At 40.7% G+C, this 17,589-nt stretch overlaps 1 protein-coding gene across 1 annotated transcript in view; it reads left to right on the forward strand.

Moving 5' to 3' along the window:
- Nucleotides 1-17,589, forward strand: part of LOC123952888 (guanine nucleotide-binding protein subunit alpha-14) — a 199,744-nt gene that overhangs the window by 111,320 nt on the left and 70,835 nt on the right. Inside the window, exon 2 of the mRNA XM_046022506.1 lies at nt 3,044-3,228. Coding sequence (XP_045878462.1) covers nt 3,044-3,228 — 185 coding nt within the window. The remainder of the gene's footprint in view (nt 1-3,043; nt 3,229-17,589) is intronic.

Genomic DNA, 17,589 nt, shown 5'->3' on the forward strand with positions numbered 1-17,589 from the left:
ACATCTTCTTTATCCATTCATCTGTCAATAGAAATCTGGTAAGCCCCAGTATTTTTTTTTAATCTGTAAAACAAAGGTGAGAGTACAAACATTGCAGGGTGTTTGCAAGAAGATAGGACTTCGTTTGTATAAAATAGCTGCCACACAGTGACTACCAAAATAGTTGCCAATATTGGGAAGGAGGAGTAAACCAGAAGGGGTCACAGAGAATCAGGATAAGCCTCCTCTTTGGCCACTTTTGTGGTGGTTCCTGCTATGGTTGAAGTCATGCCACTCACAGAGCTCATTGGGTGGTTGAGAGAGGATAACCTACCCTGTGGCCCTTACCTGTAGTATCCAGGTAATTGAGATTGGGTATATTCTTAATTACTATCATGTACTCAAAAAATACTGCTATATTATTCAGGTCTTTAAGAGGAAGGAAATCCAGTCACATGCAACATCTTGAACAAACCTTGAGGACATTATGCTAAGTGAAATAAGCCAGACATGAAAAGACAGATATTGATGTGATCCTGCTTTTATTAGGTATCTAGAGTAGTCACATGCATAGAGACAGAAAGTAGAATGGTGGTCCCCAGGAGTTGGAGCAGGGAGTCAGGGGGAGTTGTTTAATGCGTGTGCAAGAGGAAGAATTCTGGAGATTATACAAGGTATAATCTCTATAATGTACTAACACTTAGGATATGAACACTTAAAAATGATGAAGATGGTAAATCATATGTCAATTTTACCACAATTTAAAGTAATTTAAAAGTTATTAAGTATGTGCCCATTGTCAGACATTATCCTGGCACAAGGGGAGACAGTGTGAGTAAAAACAAACATGGCCGCCCTCTCCCGTTATGGAGCTCAGGGGCTGGCAGGGAAGATGCGTGTCAAATAGAGAATAATTTTAATGGGCAAACGTGCAGCCAGAACATGTGCTACAACTGGTACCATGAGAACCTCCAGTCGGGGAACCTGACTTCGTTAGGGAGGCCAGGCCAAGAGCCAAGGCGAGTGGGACAAAGGAAGACCATTCCAGGAACATGCAGAGCATGAGCCAAAGCGGTGAGAAGGGAAGATCTGCAAGAAGTCAGTGTGCCAGAAAGCAGAGGGTGGAAGGAAGCCTGTGTGAGAGGAGGCCGGTGAAGACCGAGGGGGCAGACCACACAGCTGTGGTGGCCATAGTGAGGAGGTTTGTCTTTCTTCCTGAGCAGGCTGAGAAGGTAGCTGTTGAGGTTTCTGAGTGAGGTTGGGGAGATAGAAAAGCAGGTTTGTGTTCTGAAAAGGTTAATCTAAAGGAACATTTTTCTTGTGAAGAAAATTCTTATCAAACACTAACAAGTGTATCTCAACTATCCATGTGGAGAAATTGAGCAAGTCCCTTAAGTGCTTCTCAGGGCTCTTGTGATAGGCCCATGTAAGAGTCCACACAGAGACCCACATCCTGTAAGTCCAGATTATAATCAAGCTAACGAACTGCTGTCAATATGTTCTATCCTCTTACCATGATGAACATGTCTTCATAACTAAAATGTCAAAAAAGATGTGTACAACTGTGGTTTTTATGTGACTCAGAGTCAGCAAAGTATCAAAGATGATTGAATTTATCTATCATTGCACTGTCTGGGTATTCTGTTGGGTCAATGAGAGATGGGTGAATAGTAAAGATTTTTTAATTAATCATTTTCTATTCCACATATTCTATTCCAATTAATCATTCTCTATTCTAATAGAATAGAACCATATTCTATTTTTGCTGCCCTTATAGAAAAGCCAACAAGTATATTTTAATTAAGATATTCATGTAAGTTGTGTTCTTTTTACAGAAATACTGAGACAACTTTTTTGCAATAGCTTTGTTAAAATATATTTTGACTACTGTACAACTCTCCTGTTCAAAGTTAGAATTTATCTTGAATCATTTTAGTTGTGAGATAGTTTCTCATTAATTTCAATCTGGAATTTGCCCCGATCAGGGCATACCAACCTGAATTGTTACAAAATCCTTAAAGCAATATTCAGATTCAAAAATGGACCCCAAATAGAACATAACTTGTGGTTGTGAGTTTGCAGGAGGAGCGAGAAAGCAAACATGGTAATGGGATCTCGTACAATAAATTATCTTTTTTTATTGAGATATAATTGACATGTAACATTATATTCATTTTGGGTACAAGTTATCACAGAAAATGTTAGAAAATATTTCAGTTGCATCATATCAATCTCTTTCATTGAACTACAACTCTCGTTGTCTTTTTATGCAATAGCTCAGTGTGATATTAACATGAAGTCCTGGCATCATATTTCACACATCCTGTCTGGACATCCCTACCAATTTAGAGTAGTAGGAATGGTTTGATGCGTAAACTGTTCCTCAGGTGCCATGTGCAGGGGTTGTGACTTTGGAGGAGCTCCTGAGCTACAAAGTGAAATGAGAGGAGGAACAAGAATACAGACAGTTGGCAAAACTGGGGATGGTGATTGACTGTGCAAGGATCACTATCCGAAAGGCAGGAATGAGCAGGTGAATCAGACTTCTGTCCTCTTGCTCAAATGCTCCCCGAGCTCTGAGGCAACCTCCATCACCGCCACTGCTGTATTGACAGTGATGAAACCCTCAAATGTTTGGACATATTTGCCTATTGTCAGAAGGAGCTCGGGACAAGGGATGTGGGGAAGCAGTTCCCTGGGGCCAAGACAGTGTTAGTTTCAAGAGCTGATGGTTAGAATTACTCCAAGGCACAGAGACACTCATGTACCTGTAGTAAATTGTGTGTGTGTGTGTGTGTGTGTGTGTGTGTGTGTGTTAGAGTAAGAGAGGGAGAGTGAGAGATACATCAGACCTTCTAAAGCACAGGGTAGAAGATAGGGACCCCTCTGCCTGGTGTCTAGGATACTACCACTATACTACTGGCAGGCCCTTTCCAAGTTCATGTTCACCCAATCAACCTATTCTTCATAATATAGACCAACATGGCCAGGAGGGTCTTTCTTTCTCAGCGTGCTCCTTTCAAAGACCACTGACTGTGTTTTCCCCCTTGTGTTGTCTTACCAGGAACTGGTGAAAGTGGCAAAAGCACCTTTATCAAGCAAATGAGAATAATCCATGGGTCCGGTTACAGCGATGAAGATAGAAAGGGGTTCACGAAGCTGGTTTACCAAAACATATTCACCGCCATGCAAGCCATGATCAGAGCCATGGACACTCTGAGGATACAGTATGTGTGTGAGCAGAACAAGGTAAAGTGCCTTGGGGGCGTTGGCCCTGCTTGCAGGTGCATGCTTTCCTTCTCTAGATAGCATGTGGCTGTGGACGGAAGGATGGTTGGAGTGCTGTGGTCAGAAGCCAGAGAACCCCTGGAGCTCAGTGTGGTGAACTTCAGCTCCGCGGTCTGTCTTCTGCTGGAGTTCCATCATGAGGGTATTGTGGTGGTCCCTAGTGCACGTTGCTTCCAGAAACGTGTGCATTTAGATTACTTTTCTTCAGGTACCGAGAGAAGGAAGACATATACATTTACTCATACCCCGTGAATTTCTCCTTTGGCACAGTGGAGATCTTGGGGTTTTCCAGAATGCCCAGTCTTAGGAAATAGTGTCATAAATGCCCTGCACACCGCTCAGAGCTGTCGGTGGGGTTTTCTTTATTTTTGGAGCTAAACAATGGTTTAGAAGCGTAATGCTTATGTCTCAACTGGCACCAGACTCTCATAAAGTACTAGTATCAAGCTGCTATTTACTTTGCTGTCGCTACTGGTAATTTAAAATAGTTATGTTTCAGGGGCACCTGGGTGGCTCAATAGGTATAGAGTCATGATCTTGGGGTTCAGGTCATGATCTTGGGGTCCTGGGATCGAGCCCTGCATTGGGCTCTCTGCTCAGCGGGGAGTCTGCTTTTTCCTTTCCCTCTGCCCCACCACTGCCGCCTTGTGCTCTCTCTCGCTTGCTCTCTCTCAAGTAAATAAATAAAATCTTTTAAAAAATACAATTTTGTTTCAAAACATAAGAAAATAATGAAACGAGAATGTGGGAGGAGGAGGCAAATGCAATTTTATATGGTATATTGGAAGGCAAATCCATTGGAAGATATTGAGTTCATTTAAAATCTAGACCAGGAATAGTTTTTTTTTTAATTTTTAATTTTTTATTAACATACAATCTATTATTAGCCCCAGGGGTACTGGTCTGTGGAATCGCCAGGTTTACACACTTCACAGCACTCACCATAGCACATACCCTCCCCAATGTCCATAACCCAGCCACCCTCTCCCTATCCCCCTCCCCCCAGAAACCCTCAGTTTGTTTTGTGAGATTAAGAGTCTCTTATGGTTTGTCTCCCTCCCGATCCCATCTTTTTTCACTTTTTCCTTCTCTACCCCCCAAACCCCCCATGTTGCATCTCAAATTCTTCATATCAGGGAGATTATATGATAATTGTCTTTCTCTGATTGGCTTATTTCGCTCAGCACAATACCCTCTAGTTCCATCCACGTCATTGCAAATGGCAAGATTTCATTTCTTTCGATGGCTGCATAGTATTCCATTATATATACATACACACACACACACATACACCCCACATCTTCTTTATCCATTCATTTGTTGATGGACATCTAGGTTCTTTCTATAGTTTGGCTATTGTGGATATTGCTGCTATAAACATTCGGGTGCATGTGCCCCTTCGGATCACTACATTTGTATCTTTAGGGTAAACACCCAATAGTGCGATTGCTGGGTCATAAGGTAGCTCTATTTTCAACATTTTGAGGAACCTCCATGCTGTTTTCCAAGTGGTTGTACCAGTTTGCATTCCCACCAACAGTGTAGGAGGGTTCCCCATTCTCCACATACTCACCAGCATCTGTTATTTCCTGACTTGTTAATTTTAGCCATTCTGACTGGTGTTCATTTAAAATAATTGGTACCATGATACAACAAGACCTCATGATAAATAGGAAAATTCTGTCTCAGATGAGTCTCTTGTGGGTCTACTAAAAAGAATTTAGCTGCTAAAATGTCAGCATTGCAGGGGCTTTAGTGTGGACCCCAAGGACAACTTTCTTATGAACTTGTAGCAACTGTTTTCGTCTATATTTTATACATGGTCTACAAAGAGTTTTAAAGTAGTCGGTCTAAGTTTTTTTATTCAGTGACTGAATTACATAGGGACATTGCATGCACCTAATTTTTGACTTACCTTTCTCTTGTGTCTGCAACCTCATGTCTTTACCATCATTTCCTTACACTTTTGAAGAAATGAAGGAATGTATCTTGCTTCAACCTTCAAAAATGTTATGCTGAAAAATGTGTGTATATGGGGTTGGGTTGGAAAATTAACCTTTAGTATATCTGGTGCCAAGCAATGTGAGAGGTGCATACTGAACCATTGGGAGATTCTAGAAGTGACTGTAGTGGGTCTGTGATATGTTGGTTTTGATACATGTCTTGTATCTGGTTGAAAGTGTGCAATTCTGGGGCACGTGGGGGAACTCATTTGACTGAGTAGCCCACTCCTGGTTTCTGCTCGGGTCATAATCTCAGGATCTTGAGAAGGATCCCTGTGTTGGGCTCAGCATTCAGCAGGGAATCTGCTTGAGATTCTCTCTCTCCTTTTTCCTCTCCCTCTTCCCCTCCCGCTGCTTCTGTGCTCTCTCTGTCTCTCTCTCTGTCTCTCAGATAAATAAATCTTTTAAACATTGTATAATTCTTTTTTAATCACTTACACAGTTGACCCATGAACACCATGGGTTTGAATTGTGTAGGTCCGTTTACTTGCAGATTATTTCAATAAATACGGTAATATAAAGATTTACATTCTTTCATAGTTCTGGAGGCTAGAAGCCTGAAGTCAAGGTTGACAGATTCCACTTGGAGGCTCTGAGGGAGCCTCTGTTTTGTGCTTCTCTCCCAGCTTCTGGTGATGCTAGATATCCTTGGAGCCCATTGGCTTGTAAACATGTCACCCCAGTCCCTGCGTGACTCTGTTCTTATGGCATTCTCCTCTTTGTGTCCAAATTTCCCTCTTTTTATAAGGACACCCGTCATTGGGTTAGAGCCCACCCTCATCCCAAAGATGACCTCATCAGAACTTGATTATACCTATGAAGACACTATTTCCAAATAAAGTTACTTTCTGAGGTATGGGGATGGCATGAATTTTAGGGAGACATTATTCAACCCAGGGCAGTCTGCCCTCTGCCCCCCGCCATGCATGATAATTCCACATGCAAAATATATTTGTCCCATTCCAGCATGAACTCTAAGTCTCAAATCTAATTGAAATCTCAACTCAAATTTTTCCAAATCTCATCATTTAAATCAGTTGAGATCCTGGATATGGTCTATGCTGGGGTCAAATTCCTCCCCAGTCTCCTCCTCATTTGCTGTATCTGACTCCCTTCTCAATGCCTTCTTTGCTTCTATTCCAAGTACCAACATTTATGCTTCATAAACTTCCTCTTAGCCCTCACAAAAATGCCTGGGATGAACCATAGGCTTATGGAGAGGCACAAGATTGAGTAGAAAGAACGCTGGTTGGGTTCCCAAAACTCTGGGCTCTGATCGTGGTTCGCCTGTGGGCCTTGGGCAAGAGTCAGCAATCTTTTTCTGTAAAGGACCAGAGAATAAAAGTTTCTGACTTTCAGGGCCATAGACTCTCTTTTCTTCTGTCGTAGTGCAAAATCACCCGTAGGAGAGGTGTCAACAAACGAGTGGGCTCAGTTGGAAACTATTTGCAAAATGTAAATGCTATTCCTAACTCGTGAGCCGTACAAAAACAGGCGACGAGTGGATTTTATCCACAGGCTGTGGCTGCCCACCCGAGTCCTCAGGGAAGCCATGCCACCTCCCTGGTCTTCCGTTTCCCCAAAGGTTGAATGCAGACAACACATGTTCTGTCTCCTTCCTAAGCCAACATGGTCAAAAGGAAGTGCAGGACACATGAAATGACACCCAGAAATACAAGGTTATTATTGGGCCAAGTTCAAAACCCAAAAATGGACTTACTGTTTCTTCTATTACTTGCTGAGGTCTTTGTCATCCATTCCTTCCCTATCGTTTGCCAAATAATTTTTTCTGGGGCCTAGTCCCGATTCCAAAGGTGAAACCGTAACAAAGTACCCTGCTTAGATGATAAGATAATAAAATGATTAGTGTTCATGTATTAAGTAATGAGTGTAGGAAGCTTGATACACACGTTCTTTTTTTTTTTATTTTTATTTGTTTATTTACAGCATAACAGTGTTCATTGTTTTGGCATCACACCCAGTGCTCCATGCAGTACGTGCCCTCCCTATTACCCACCACCTGGTTCCTCAACCTCCCACCCCCCCCCACCCCCCTGCCGCCCCTTCATACACACGTTCTTTACCGAGTATTGCATGACTTGAAACAAATGATTAGTTAGGAGGGAGAGAAATAGAATCTTAAATAGTTTTACAGTCAATCTTTTCCTTGCTTATTACTATTTAATTCCATTATCTTGTGTTTTTCAGAGGTGGGAACACTTTTTTGGAAGTATGTAGAAGAGAATTAAGTGATTAAGGGGTATTTATTTATTAAGTAGGCTCCGTGCGTAGTGTGGGGCTTGACCTTAGGACCCTGAGATCAAGAGTTGGAGGCTCTATGAACTGGGCCACCCGGTGCCCCTAGAGGGTCTTATTTTATAAGGTAGTGATTTTATTGCTCAGCTGGTTGTTAAAAATCTCTGCCTATGACTTGATAGGCTTCTTCTTCTTTTTTTTTTTTTTGGAAGATTTTATTTATTTATTTGACAGATCACAAGTAGGCAGAGAGGCAGGCAGAGAGAGAGAAAGGAGGAAGAAGGCTCCTTGCTGAGCAGAGAGCCCAATGCGGGGCTCGATCCCAGGACTCTGGGATCATAACCTGAGCCAAAGGCAGAGGCTTTAACCCACTGAGCCACCCAGGCACCCCTTGATAGGCTTCTTATGAAGGGAAATGTATCAGAAATTTAGTTCAGCATTTGGTTTTTAACCAATATGTTTTGTTTGTTTGTTTGTTTTTCTAATTAAGATATATAGCCTGGAAGATTATTTTCTTATACCTTTCCTGTTTTGTTTTGTTTTTTGTAAGGAATGATTCATATGTGTTTGCTCACTGTGTTGATAAGACTTAATTTTCATGAATGTCTCTCAAGAGTGTCGTATGAGCACATAGTAGAATTTATGACTTCTTGAATAAATATTACAAAAGCAATCGCTCAGTGGCAGGGTTCCTAAACGGAGTCAGCTTATAACTCATGTTTACTAGTGATGATTTCACTGAAGCCTGAAGAGCTTCATATTTTTTGCTGTTTGTAGCCTGTCCAACTTGGGAAATTCTCATTCTAGGCCTGTCCTGCAGTAAAGGAAATACTTTTTATTCTTCTAAAGGTTTCGCAGAATCTGTGTGGATGATGGAGATTGTGCCTTTCCCAAGGGCAAAGGACAGCTCTGCCTGACTTCTCAAAACCTTTTTGTTCTATGGTCAGTGATCCCTGGAAAAATGAGAAAGGTCTCCAGGCTCTTGGACTGCTGACTCTGCGCTCCTGCTCAGGAGACCTCTTCGCCCCACTGGGTTATTACGCACAGCTCATTGCAGGGGTTCCTCACAAAAACATCTTTAAAAAGGAGAGTTAATCATTAAGCAATGAGATGATTTTGCCTGCCTTTCTGAGCCAAGTACCTCATATCTGATTCAGCGTTTCTGAACGTGTGAAATCTGAAATTCCCTGCAAAAATCCTCCGAGTCTTCCACTGGTTGCTTTTGCTGAGTTCCAAGGCACCTTTGAGAGGATGGGCTTGGGCCTTCCTGCCAGAAACAGCTCTCAAGATCCTGAATTGCAGAGTTGGGGGTGTGGAGGGGGTGTTTATTTGATGCACGGGACCTTTGCTCGTTCTGTTTGAAGTTGTGCAGGCCCTGCATTTGGGAACAGGATGCCTCTGTCACCAGTTCCCCGCTGTGTCTTGAGTTTTGGTGCCCACATCTCCCTCTCCTGACTGCTGGGTGTATCAGGACCCAGGATGCTGCCGACCTTCGTTCTCAGTCTTGGCTGCACGTTGGAGTCACCTGGGAAGCTTTACTGCTGCCCACCCCCACCTCCCCCCAGGTACCACCTGCAGAAAGTCCACGCTAAGTATTCTTGGAATCTGGCCTGAACTTTTAGAAGCCTCCACAGTGCTTCTCATTAAGTGGCCACGGTTGAGAAGCACTGATAGAAATACCTTAACATTATTTGCAAGTGTTCAGTCTGGGTTCTGCTTTCCTATCAACCTTTCCATAATGGGGAAGGGGACTTCTGGGAATCTTTTGCATGGAATGACCTGATTCATCTCCACCCAAGGGTAAGCTGAAGGGCGGGCACTGGGGATGTTTGCTTTGTTCAGCTGAATCGGCTGCCTTGATGACTTTTTTGAGGGTAGCATCTCCAAGGCGACCTATATGATTCAGGGCAGACTCTCTGTTTCCTCTGAGTTTTACAGGGGCCTCGCACAGCCAGCCTCAGACCGGGAGCTTCCAGGGATTGGGTGGGAGTCAGGAGAGAAGGAAGAGCCCCATCTCCATCCCATCTCCATCCCTGGAGGTCGTGGCAATGGTGCTCCTACTGTTGTTTACACAGAAATGATCATTTCTTTGTGGGTGAGTAAAGAATCAGGGATGCAGGTCAGGTTGATCATCTGCTCAAGGTATAGAGGCTGTTTGTAGTCAACATACCTTACATGTCCTACGTGGAGATCCTACACCAGGAAATGAAGTCGTTAAATATATATATATATATATATATATATATATATATATATATATATATATATATATTCTACTCATCATTAATAGATACCTTTATCTCTTGAGATGGTAATTCACCAGGTATACAATTTAAACATCCAATAGCCAACTTCACATTAAAGCAGTGAAGTCTAGTATTTTCCGGGCAGGATCAAAGATATTACTTTTTTTTTTTTAAACACCAAAAGGAGGCTTGATAATGTTTCGTATCTGTGTGTGTGGAGCAATTCCACCTTAACCTCCTTTTCAGAAAACAAGGGCCTGAATTCCTGATGGGTCTATTAAGACCCCTGTGAGAAAATCAGGCACAGTTAAGTGAAAATGGTCAACTTCTGCCACTTCTTTTATAGAAGAGTTTCTCAGAGCTTGAAGTATTTTAAGACCCTCTTATTTTCTAATTTTTAAAACATCTGTTTAAATACATTTTTCAGTCCCACTTCCTCATCCAGTTTGAAAAGTCAGCTTCTGCATGAGCTTCTGGGAACAGGGAGGCCAATGTTCAGACTTTGGCTGGAACCCAGGGTTGCTGGTTCTCTGGCAAATGTTAAATTCATTCTCTTTCTTTCTGTGTCCCATTGGATATTAAAAATCGCATGGTACATTTTTCTCCTTACTAAGAACTTGGAGTTCTCGCTAGTGTCACAACAACAACAAGAAGAAATTCTCCACCAAAATCTTGGGCTGGAGTTTTTCCATTTATGCCAATAGTTCTCTGATTAATCAGTGTTGACTCTAGTGTGAAAATTGCTGTAATCTGTGCTTGAAATATAAGAATTTGGAAAACAGGAAAGAATAAGATGGAGAAAGAACTAGGTTTCTCCTTTATCACCATCACAGGTAAAACTAACCCCACTATCCATTCAGCCTGGCTTGGAAGTTGAAGAAGGTTTGGGGCCAATGAAGAGTATTGAGATTGGTTTGACCATTGAAATACTCATTTCTTCCCCTACCTCAAGGCTGAGTATGAACTTCGCACATCCAAAGAAATGTTTTTTTTGTTTTGTTTTGTTTTTAAATATTTTATTTTAAAATAAATAAATAAATATTTATTTATTTGACAGAGATCACAAGTAGGCAGAGAGGCAGGCAGAGAGAGAGGAGGAAGCAGGCTCCACACTGAGCAGAGAGCCCGATGTGGGGCTCGATCCCAGGACCCCGGGATCATGACCTGAACCGAAGGCAGAGGCTTTAACCCACTGAGCCACCCAGGTGCCCCCAAAGAAATGTTTTTAAAAAACTGGCCAGAAGGGGAAATCTCATGAAGTTAAAAACAATCCACAATCCAGAAACCAGTGTGACCATCCATCTCTTTGAACCTCTATCCATCCACCCAACATAAGTGAAATATTTGCCTTGAGTCTTTTGAATTGCATCCAACTTTGTCGTTATCCTAAAATCTAAAGGTGAACATGTGATGTTCGAACATTGTCATGACTCAGACTCTTTAATATAAGCTAGAATGATCCTCAGTGATGCTAAATCTTGTTAGATCTCAAGTCCCTCACAGTTGCTGCTCTTGGCAGAGCTGTGTCCCCATTTTCGGATGGTGGAGAGGTGACAGGTGTGAAGAACCTGCACTCCTCTCAGACCTGTCTTCTCTGAGCAACCAATTACCTCACTGAGGAGGGAGTGCCACAAACATGTAACAAAACATAAATTACCCCCTGGGTTTCTATTGGAGCCCTATTCTTCCAGTATTTTGAATTTAGACATAGGTGCTCTTACTAACTTGATAAACTCTGCACTATTATCCTATGCAAAATATTCTAGAAAGCATCCCGTCTGTAGTAAAAGCCTTTTATTGGGGGTGGTGAGAACTCAAATGGGATACAGTAATGACTCCATCAGAAATAAATTATTAATAGGTTGTGTGTGTACGGGCAGGAGCATAGATGTGTTTACAAATAAACCTACCTTTAGAGTAAAATTCATGTTTGTTAGAAGCTGGGACAGTGGGCGCTTTTTTTTTTTTTCTTCCATTCCCATTGACACTTCCTTTGGAAGCTAAGATATTTTCAGGGAGCTTTGAGACATTTGAATGCCATACACGTATCTTGATTTCTAACACCCAAAACTGTTGGGTTTAATTAAAAATGATCTCCAGTATTCTAAAGTAGCTTCTCGTCATTCCTGTTACTTTGTATTTTGCCTCAATCAAATCTTAAAACACTTTGGCACTTTCGATTTGTAATTTACAGGATCCGGTTAGGAAATCACTTTTGTATGTTGAGTATATAATTTACTAAAGGTAGAAAGATGACTTTTTTTGAAAATCTAGAAAAACCAACTTCTGAGTTTTTTTTTTAGTCACTTAAATAATTGAAGTGTAGTTGGTTGCAAAAAGGTGGAAGATGATGCCAATTGTACTTTGGATGCCTCTGAGTTCACTCCGTTCCTTTTATACTGAGAGCAAGGGAGGCAGTTGAACGATGGCACGTGTGGGAGACCTTTGTGGTTGAGCAGTGACCATCCCATCTCCCCAGGGCCCTGAACTCCTGCCCCCTTCCTGTTGTATCTCTGCTTTGTGTTGACATGGATTGTCTTCCTGTTGAGTTGCGTGAAGGCTGGGGGTTTATTGTCTTCATGATCATCGTGATTTTAATCAGTTGATGTGTAGAGCCCTAACAATGTAAATAATTACCCCCAACAGGAAAGTTTTTCTTTCCAAGGTCAAATTAGCTCCTGGTGTACTGGAATAAGATAATAGCCGACATAAAATTGAATTCCTGACTCACCTATCATTTACATCGTTAATAGCCTTGGGCAGATCACCAAAGCTCTCAGTATTTTTATTTCTTTTCTCAGCTGAGGATAATTTGGGCTCCTGGTGATAAAAGAAAATGTAAGTCTATGGGTAACCACTCTTCAAAGCAAAATATCATTCTACAATGTCTTAAACATGTTACTTCTTTCATCAAAATTAAAAAGAAGTTATTACTTTATTAACTTCCCAGTTAATAAGACTCTACATCAAAGTACAATTATTTTTATTGAATTATAGCTAACATTACGGTGTTACATTAGTTTCAGATTTATAGTATAATGTCTCAGTGATTCTGTACATTACTCAGTGCTCCTCAAGGTGAGTGTACTCTTAATCCCTTTTCTGTATTTCACACACACCCCCACCACCTCCCTCTGACAGTCACCGTTCTCTGTGTTTGAGTCTGTTTTCCTGTCTCTTTCTTTGTTCCTTAAATTCCACATAAGAGAAAAGTCATAAGGTATTTGTCTTTTGCTGAAAGACTTATTTCATTTAGGATTATACTCTGTAGGTCCATCCATGTTGTTGCAAATGGCAAGATCTCATGCTTTTTAACATTCCGTGGGGTGTGTGTGTGTGTGTGTGTGTGTGTACACGTATAGGTACCACATCTTATTTGTACACTTACTTATCAATGGACACTGGAGTTGCTTCCATATCTTGGCTATTGTAAATGATGCTGCAGTAAACCTAGGGATCCGTGCATCTTTTCCAATTAGTGTTTTGTTTTCTTTGGGCAAATATCCAGTAGTGGAAATAATGGATCATATGGTAATTCTATTTTTAATTTTTTGAGGAACCTCCATACTGTTTCCCTTAGTGGTTATACCAGTTTGCATTCCTCCCAACAATGCATGAGGGTTCTTTTCTCTCCACAGCCTCAGCAACACTTTATTTTTTATTTGACCTGTCATTCTGGCAGATGCGAATAATATCTCATCGTTTTGATTTGCATTTCCCTGATGATTAGTGATGTCAGGCATCTTTTCCTGTGTCTTTTAAAATGTCTATGCAGGCCCTCTGCCCATTTTTAATAGAATTATTTGGGGGTTCTTTGGTGTTGAGCTGTATAACTTCAGACACATCGTTTGGGGATCTCTTCTCCCATTTGGTAGGTTGCCTTTTTGAGGATGTTTCCTTTGCTGTGTCAAAGCTTTTCATTTTGATACAATTCTGGTAGTTTATTTTTTTATATTTATTCACTCATTCATTCATTCATTCATTCCCGTAGTTCAATTTTGCATTTGTTTGCCTTGCTGGAGGAGACATACTAGAAAAATGTTGTGGGGTGCCTGGGTGGCTCAGTGGGTTAAAGCCTCTGCCTTTTGCTCAGGTCATGATCCCAGGGTCCTGGGATCGAGCCCCGCATCGGGCTTTCTGCTTGGCAGGGAGCCTGCTTCCTCCTCTCTCTCTCTCTCCCTACTTGTGATCTCTATCTATCAAATAAATAAATAAAATCTTTAAAAAAAAAAAAAGAAAAATGTTGTGATGGTTGATGTCAAAAAGATTACTGCGTATATATTTTCTAGGATTTTTATGGTTTCAGATCTCACATTTAGGTCTTTAAATCCATTTTGAGTTTATTTTTATGTATGGTATTAGAAAGTGGTCCAATTTCTGTTTTGTTGTGTGTGGGTTTTTGTTTTTTTTTTCACATTAGGGGTTCGGTTTTCTAAGCACCATGTATTGAAAAGATGGTCTTTTCCCCATTTTGCATTTTTGGATCCTTTGTCATAGATAAACTGACCATATAAGCATGAGTTTATTTTTGGGGTCTCTATTCTGTTCACTTGATGTGTGTGTTTTCTTTGATTACTATGCCTTTATAGTATATCTTGAAATCTAGGACTGTGACACTTCCGGCTTTGTATCTGTAGATTGCTTTGGTTAGTTTGGACATTTCAACAGTATTGGTTCTTCCAATCTGTGATGATGGGGCGCCTTTCTGTTTGCTTGTGATTTTCAATTTCTTTCATCAGTGTTTTATAGTGTTCAGAGTACAGGTCTTTTACCTTCTTGGTTAAGTTTACTATTAGGTATTTTTTTTTTCTTTTCAGTGCAGTTGTAAATGGGATTGTTTTTGTAACTTCTCTTTCTGCTACTTCGTTATTAGTGTTTAGAATGCATTTAGAAATGCAACCGATTTCTGTATATTCATTTTGTGTCTTGAATATATATATACTATATACATAGTATATATAATACTATACTGAATTCATTTATCAGTGCTAGTAGCTTTTTGGTGGAGTCTGTAGTGTTTTCTGTATATAGAATCATGCCATCTGCAAAGACTTCTTTCTTACCAGTTTGGATGCATTTTATTTCTTGTCTGATAGCTGTAGCTAGGACTTCTAGTACTGTGTTGAATCAGAGTGGTAAGAGTAGACATTTTTGTCACGTTCCTAATTTTAAGGGTAAAGCTCTCAGTTTTTTACCATTGAGTATGATTCTGGCTGTAGGTTTTTCATATATGGCCTTTAATATGTTGAGGTATGGTCCTTTAGACCCTATTTTCTTGATAGTTTTTATCAGGAATGGTTGTTGTACTTTGTCAAATGCTTATTCTGTGTCTACTGAGATGATCATATGGTTTTTATCATTTTTCCTGTTAATGTGATGTATCATGTTGATAGATTTGTGAATTTTGAATCATCTTTGCATCCCTAGAGTAAATCTTACTTGATCATGGTGGTGATTTTTTAATTATTATTGTTTTTAAAAATTATTTTAGAGAAAGAATATATAAGAATCCAGGGAGGGACAGAGGGAAAGAATCTCAAGCAGGCTCCCCACTGAGAGCAGAGCCTGACACAGGGTCCAATCTCAAGACACAAGGTCATGACCTGAGCCCAAGTCAGGAGCCAGATGCTCAATGACTGAGTCACATAGGCACCCCATAGAGATGGTTTTTTAAAAATGTATCTTTGGATTTGTTTTGCTAGCATTTTGTTGAGGATTTTTATATCTGTGTTTCATCAGAGACATTGATCTGTAATTTTCTTTTGTTGTAGTGTCTTTATCTGGTATTAGTACCAGGGTAATGTTAGCTTCATAGAATGAATTTAGAAGCTTTCTTTCCTCTTCTGTTTTTTGGAATAGTTGGAGAACAGGTATTAACTTTTCTTTAAATGTTTGATAGAATTTACCTGTAGTCCTGGTCCTGGACTTCTGTATTTTGGGAGTTTTTAAATATCTGATTTAATTTTATTGCTAGTAGTAGCTCTGTTTAAATTTTCTGTTTTTTTCTTGATTCCGTTTGGAAGATTAGCTGTTTTTAGAAATTTATCCATTTCTTTTAGACTGTCCAATTTGTTGCCATATAATAAACATTTCATAATATTCTCATATAATCTTTTGTATTTTTGTGGCATCCGTTGTTATTTGTCTTCCATTTCTGTTTGTATTTGCATCCTCACTGAAGTACAATATTTACATATCAACATAGGTTGTCTTATTTCATATAATCCAGGAGTTTTTTTCAGGTATGATAAAAAAAAAAATACCAGAAAGTTAGTCTGTGAGGTTGGGGGTGGTCACCCTCTCTGTAAGAGGCAGTCCCGAAGAGTCGGTTTGATTCTCGATGCTTGGTACGAAATAAAGTTTTGCTTGACCTTCGCTTTGTATCAGTCTCACTCCTTTGATCACAGACCCATTATTGGGGGAACTTTCAATATGATCTCCCTGATATGAGGAAGTTGAGAGGCTATGTGGGGGGTTTGGGAGGTAAGAAAGGAATAAATGAAACAAGATGGGATTGGGAGGGAGGCAAACCACAAGAGACTCTTAATCTCACAAAACAAACTGAGGGTTACTGGGGGGAAGAGGGTAGGGAAGAGGGTGGTTGGGTTATGGACATTGGGGAGGGTATGTGCTATGGTGAGTGCTCTGAAGTGTAACCCTGGCGATTCACAGACCTGTACCCCTGGGGCTAATAATATATGTTAATAAATTTTAAATTTTTTTAAAAATCAACCCAATAATACAGCACTCACCATGGCACATACCCTCCCCAATGTCCATAACCTAACCACCCTCTTCCCTACCCCCCTCCCCCGAGCAACCCTCAGTTTGTTTTGTGAGATTAAGAGTCTCTTATGGTTTGTCTCCCTCCCGATCCCATCTTGTTTCATTTGTTCTTTTCGTACCCCCCATGTTGCATCTCAACTTCCTCATATCAGGGAGATCATATGATAATTGTCTTTCTCTGATTGACTTATTTCATTAAGCATAATACCCTCTAGTTCCATCCACCAGACCAGAATTTTTTATTATTATTGTTATTTTTTCTTTACTAGCATGATGGTTCTTGGCAGCAGCAACATCTCTGCTGCTCTGGTGCTTGCTCATTCCACCCCAACCACTGGGACCTCCTCTCTCTTGGCCTGGTGTTGACAACACTCCTTCATGTCCTGGACCTGACATAAACTCTTCTCTCTGCCCTTCACTTCTCTCCTTGCCTACCCAGGGCTGTTTTTGTCTTCCTCCAGAATGGAAGCTCCACGAGGACCCAGGATCGTGTCTTTTATATGCATCTTGTGCGTGGCAAGGATGCTGGCCAGTTTGCCAAAACCCTTTCTGCTGATTTCTATAGCAAAGGGATCTGATTTTTTTGGAAGCCCACGCTGGAGTTCTTAGGGGCACATTTTACGGCCTCATCTGTCCTTCCTAATGGACTATGATCTCCTATGTATCCCATGCCTCTTTTTGCTTATTTTCTCCATCTGTTGGAACATCCTGCCACCACTTCCTCTGCAGTCATAAATAGATGACTTAATTTATTCAACTTGAATAAGCCATCCAGTACTGTAGCAAACTTTGACAACTTCCCTCTTCCATGCCCCCTTGGGTTAGGCGCTCTTTCCAGTGTCCCCATAATACCTTACATTTACTATATTACATTATGATTCTTTAATTATACATCTCTTCTACTTCAGAGTAGGAGTTCTTTGAGACTGAGTATCCTGTTCTCCTGCTATCTGCATCCCTTTGGGCTCAATAACGAAGTGACATTAAAACCTTCTTTGAAGATAGTACCATAAATTCAATGTGGTGTTAGA

Source organism: Meles meles, chromosome 11, assembly GCF_922984935.1.
Source record: "Meles meles chromosome 11, mMelMel3.1 paternal haplotype, whole genome shotgun sequence".
Classification (NCBI taxonomy): Eukaryota; Metazoa; Chordata; class Mammalia; order Carnivora; family Mustelidae; genus Meles; species Meles meles.